Source organism: Arachis duranensis, chromosome 9 (genome assembly GCF_000817695.3).
Source record: "Arachis duranensis cultivar V14167 chromosome 9, aradu.V14167.gnm2.J7QH, whole genome shotgun sequence".
Taxonomy (NCBI): domain Eukaryota; kingdom Viridiplantae; phylum Streptophyta; class Magnoliopsida; order Fabales; family Fabaceae; genus Arachis; species Arachis duranensis.
The window spans coordinates 5376151-5382046 of NC_029780.3; the positions used below are offsets into that span (position 1 = coordinate 5376151).

The 5896-nt window shown below is 32.3% G+C and overlaps 1 protein-coding gene across 1 annotated transcript in view; it reads right to left on the reverse strand.

Annotated features, from left to right (window-relative positions):
• The window catches only part of LOC107464277 (uncharacterized), a gene marked incomplete in the record, with an annotated part of 3385 nt that extends 534 nt beyond the window's left edge, over window positions 1-2851 (reverse strand). The window contains 7 exon segments of the mRNA XM_016083205.3: window positions 145-248; window positions 895-934; window positions 1084-1150; window positions 1354-1428; window positions 1595-1676; window positions 2042-2104; window positions 2532-2851. Of these exon segments, the coding sequence (XP_015938691.1) occupies window positions 145-248; window positions 895-934; window positions 1084-1150; window positions 1354-1428; window positions 1595-1676; window positions 2042-2104; window positions 2532-2714 (614 nt within the window).
• Window positions 2852-5896: the final 3045 nt, after the last annotated feature.

Sequence of the window (5896 nt, forward strand, 5' to 3'; positions counted from 1 at the left end):
AAATGGATTTAAGACATTAAAGCTCAATAGTAAAAACTCAAAATCAAGTGAAAGATGAACATTGCAAGATCAAGATATAACAAGAACCAGTAGGTCCAGCACTGCTGCAATATGAACAACTTTACTATAGACACAACAACTCACACTGAGAAAGTTTGTCTCAGTTCATCTTCAGTGCAGTTTGGACCAAGATTTGCAATGAAGAGAGTAGAGCATGGTCCTCCATCAGGACCCCTTTCATGCTGCTCCTACAGAAAATTTGGAAGAATTAAATATAGACGTTTCTAATGAGAAATGGAAGTAAAATCTTTTACATGCTAGGCAGTAATGAACATGATTGTTTATTTGAGTTAATTTATGATATTATTTAAACAAGTTTACTCAAATACGAACTCCTTTTGAAAGAGAAAATTGTACAAGTTCAATTGGTAAACTATTTATTGCACAATTGCGGTCACGAGTCTAAATATTTACACTTGATTTGTACTCAAAATGTATAATTTGGACACTTTTGTCGGGTACTTGATTTGACTTGTTTATGTTATGTATTGATCTATCTACATGCTTTTGTTACAAGGCTGAAATTGTTCAATTAGGGAAGTCCAATGCACAAACATCCCGTGTTAACACAAGGTTTAGAGAAGGGTCCTACCCAAAGGTATAATGTAAACAACCAAACTTGATAATTGTATGAACAATAATAAATTGTTCAAGAGTTTCTAGGACATTTTTTTTAAATAACAAAGTTTAAGCATGCAGAATATCAAAACTTCTTGTTTGAAAACCAAGGTATTGAACTCTGTGCATCATATAGAGTGGGACAAATATTGGCTGTTCTACACAGAGGCAGTAAGCTGAAAAGTTCCAATCTATTGTGGGTTCTCATTCACTTACCGCAGACACAGCACTGTCAGAGCCAAACTTAATCTCACTGCTGCAAACAATTAGAAAACATAAAGAGTTAGGGAATAAGGAACCACCCGGGTATTCAAAACATTTAGGATATTTTTATCACTCAGTACATTTGTGTCAGCAATATGCAAAATCACGAAATAGTGACTTGTAGTAAACTGTACTTTTGACCTTTTAGTGGTTGCTAAATCACCATGGCTGCCACCACTTCCTGATGGTTCATCAGGATCACTGTCACCTAATGTGCAAGAACATGCAGGTGAGCCACAAATACAAGAGGGACAAGAATATGTAACATAACTTTGTAGTCCTCCCCTAATTTCCTTTCTTCATCTCACTAATCCAATTTGAATAGGAAAGGGAAGTGTAGCGCATCATATAATTCATTACATGGGAATCATATATCTACTTTGCTTTGAACTTATAATGAAGCAACATTACCATCATCACTTGATGACCCTTGCACATCAGCCTCTCCTTTAGACCGTTTATCTATAACAACATAGGCTCCGCTACCTGAGCAAGACAAATAGTCCAATGAACATATTGGAATGTAAAAACAACTCCATTTCTCCACAATTTATCAACCTAAATGAATACATATAAATTTTTATGTTGGACAGAACGGAAAATATTAATGTTTTTCATTTTCATATCTCACAAGTAAGCATAATGTATATACCTGGCTTACGCTTCCTCCTTGAGTTTGACCTAGCAAGTTCAATATGCAAAACAGAACCAGCTTGTGGATCAAATTTCACGCCCTGATGATCGCCCCGTAAGAAAGAAATCACATAGGAAACTAATTGTGGACATTTTATCAGTAAAAATACCATCTTTATTCTATCCTCTACTGGACAACTAATTAGAATCACTCATAATACACTAACTTCCAGCATTTCCTATCACTACACACACGTCAATTTCATACCATATCTTCACCAACATCATCATAGTCCAAAACAGGGTAGATGATACCATAATCGTAAGTCTAATGAACTATAAGTGTATCAAATAATTTTCTCACAATGGAAATGAGAATGAACTATCTGCACTACCGTCCTAAACTAATAAACTCCAAATCCTTGACCTTCATTTAAAATGGCATAATCTGACCCTAACCACTTACATTTAAAGCGTGCAATGCTGCCATCGCCGATTGATGATTGAAAAAAGTAGCAAACGCAACAACCTGAAAAGATTATTGAGTGAATGAGTGAACAACTTTCATTCAGAAACATCAAAAAATTAGATTAAATCCTCACTTAAGCCCTCTGAAACTGTAGTAATCACCGATCACTATAGCACTTAACTTAAGCAAATTCACTTATAAACCCTAAAATAGTCCATTACGTGCTTAAATTAGTCTCTAACATTGAATTGGTTAATGAAAGTAACATGACATTATATTCTCATTATTCAAATCAATATCAGAGACAGTCATTAGTTTATAATCAAACTTCACGATTTCAATTTCAATAGGACTAAAGTGAGAAAGTAATATACACAATTCACCGAAATTTCAGTTACAACGGCATCAGTAAAGAGAAGCTTCTTTCCTTCTTTTTTCTTTGTTCTCATTATTATTTTGAGGAGAATGAAAGGGAAAAATGACGTGCCTGGTTGGCGCGTCCGGTGTACTTAAGCTGGCAGGAGTCGAAGCCGGGGCGACGGCGGAAGAGATTGTGAATCTCACGCGCCTTCACGTCGTCTGGGAGGCCCGACACAAACAACGTGTTGATGTGGCTTCGCTCATCCTGCTGCTGGTATGCGTAGTATGGGTCAAAAGGTTGGTGAGCCATTTACCCTCGGAGTTTTCGCAGTCGTGTGTGGCGGCGATGACGGTGGCCGGAGAAAGAGTCGAGAAGAGTGGGAAAATGTTTTCGGTGGGGACAGGGTTTTTGCTTTGTAGTTACTCAGATGAAACGAAATCCAGGAGCACTGTTAGTACTTGTTTGCATTATTTCCATAAAAAAATATCTTTTTTTTTTTAATTTCTAGTGTGTTTGACAATTTTTTTTAATAATAATAATAAAAGTATTAAAAAATAAAAAATATTTTTTTCAGAAATTATAATTTATATTTTTTTAAAAAAAATTATTTTTTATTTATAAAAAAAATATTTTTTATATAATAAATAAATAAAAAATATTTTTATATTATTAATTATTATACCAAAATATAATTGATTAATTACTAGAACTTGCCTTTTCTCATACTAGACGATCTCGTTTGGGCCTTGGAGCATTCGTTTGACCTTTGTTAAGAACAAAAACGACATGAAATGTTGACTTTTTAGCATTCGTTTGCCCTTTTGATTTTTTAAGGTGAATTTTTTAAGAACGGATTTAGAAATTTCAGTGTGAGAAAGGTGAGAAATGTGTAATTTCTTTTGTTCTTAAGTTTCTAACAAAAAAAACAAAGGTGATATTTCAGTTGATACTTTACTCTCTTCTATCATATTGAAGAAAATTTAGTTTATTTATAGTTTATACTTTATATTTTTTTATTATTTTTTATTTACTTTTTAAATAAAGTATCAAAAGTTGCAGAAGCATTTGATTCTGCACATTTGCTTAACTAAATAAAAATAAATAGATTTGTGATCCCTGTTTGAAAATTTTAAACAATATAGAGTTATCAATGATTCATACTTTGTCCATGGTAGAAATGGCAATACATGTTTACATTGGCATAGTTAGCTTTGTCCTTTCTTGATCTCTTGGATGCATTTTATCTCTTTAGTTTCTTGAAACATGATTTGCAAAACTTCTTTTGACTTGCATCATTAATTTTAATTTGGCAGAGGTTATGATACCAGCAATTCCAACTGCCCAATGTTATGATTTAAAAGATGCAGTTAGAATAAGTGATCATCTTCTATATATCATTTGGATACTTATAGTAATTGATAGAGCATTGATGCAGTTGATACCTCAAGTTACTTTGAACTTGTAGTAATTTTGGAAGTTAGTTTCGTACTACTCTGCCTTTATATTTTCATGGGCTATGCTTTTATCATACTCTACCTTTATACTTTCATGGCTATGATTTTATCATGCATGTTGTTCCATTTACATAACTTGACATGCTAACCTTAACTATTTATTGTTTTCAATTCCCAGCATGGCATCATATAACACACAGCATGAAAGATCCAAGTATTGGTATCCATAATTTAATTCCATAATTCTTGAATACTTAATTCATATGCTATCCTTAACTCATTGGTTATTTCTTTTTTTTTTTTTAACTTCAAATTATGGTGTTCATGATGTGCACAGGAGAGTTATTACACTCTGATTTAAATTCTATTCGGTCATTTTGAACTTATTGCCAATTAAACATATCAATTGTTATGTGTTTTTTTTGGAAGTTTGTATTTTTAATGTTTTAAGGTTCGGGGTTGATATAAAGAAAGTATGGTGTGTTTTAGTTATATTTAGACTTAGTTTTCCATCAGAGTAAACTCGTTTTGCAAATTTGGAGAAGTGGATGGATAGTTTTTTTTATGTCAGGTATGTAATGTTTTGAAAACTGTTTTACACGGTCCCATGTATATATTAAGGTCTTTTATGAATTTGTTCTTTTTTTAGTCATTCTATTAGTAGGTCTCTTTTGTGATAATTTTATGTTTTATCTTTCTAAGTATGACCTAATTAAGTATACACTTTTGATTAATTAATTTAATAAAATAATTTTAAAATTATATTCATATTTTTTAAAATTAATTAACGAAAACTAAATTCAAAAAAACCAATTTTTAATTGATTAATTAAAACTAAAATCAAATTTTAAAAATTTTAATTTTATTTTTTTAGATTAAAACTCAATTTTAAAAAAATAATTCTTTTTAGAAAACTGATTTCTTGGTCTAAAAATCGGTTTTATTTGTTAAAAAATCAGTTTTTTTATTCAAAAATCAGTTTTTTTTAAATTAGTTTTTATTTTTATAACCAATAAAAAACTAATTTTTAAATTTTATAACTGGTTAATAACTAATTCTATCATATAAAATCAATTTAATTAATTTATCAAAATTAAATTTTTAATTAGATAAAAAATAGATTTGATTTTTAAATCCGTACATCTAATTATCTAAGTATCTTTCAAAATTATCCATCATTCAGTCTTTAAAAGAAAAAAAAAACTAAAAAATAAATAACTTCTTATGAAAATAGATATTTAAATTATTTAAATAAAAAAACGGACTAAAACCTGAACATTTAAAGTCCTAAAGGCTGAATTAACCAATTCCCTTCATTCTTCTCTTCCTCTTTTCCGACGCATAAGAAGAGCAGATACGGGGGTAAAGTTGAGAGTATAAGGGTAGAAGTAAATAAAGTAGAATTGCAAGTGAAGTCTGCATATAATAATGGCTCAGCCTTCTGGACGCTGTACATGTTATTGTTTCTTGAGTTGGTATCCAACAGCAGCATTCCTGATGATGTTTGCTTTGATAGTTATTGTCGGGGTTCTATCAAACCTTGTCCCAGATAAGATTGTCGACAATGTGGCGTTGGCGTGGGCTCTCGGTATATTTTTTGTTATTAATCTTTTGGTTCTTATACCACAGGCAGTAGGGTACGTATTGGACGAAGACGAGAAGAATGAGACGGCAGAGGCTCAAATTAAACGTAATGTGAAGGTGGTTACGGCTCCAACTCCACAAGTGATGGTAAGCATTAGCACAGTGAAGGAGACGCAGCAGACAAGGTCACAAATTAAAAACTCTAATCATTCAGAGCCAGTTACACACAGTTCTGTAGGCGTAAACCTCCTGGTCACCACTACTGTAAGGGTAGTGCCTAGAACAGCAGAACAAGAACCAAAACCAGATCCACATCTAAAGTCCGGGATAGCCACGGTAGCCACCAAGAAAGCCTTGCCGCCTGTCAGAAGTGGAGAAGGAAAACGAGACCAAAACTGAATGCGCTCTTTGCTTCCACAACTTCACGCTTGTTCCAACTATTTGGCTTCTTCT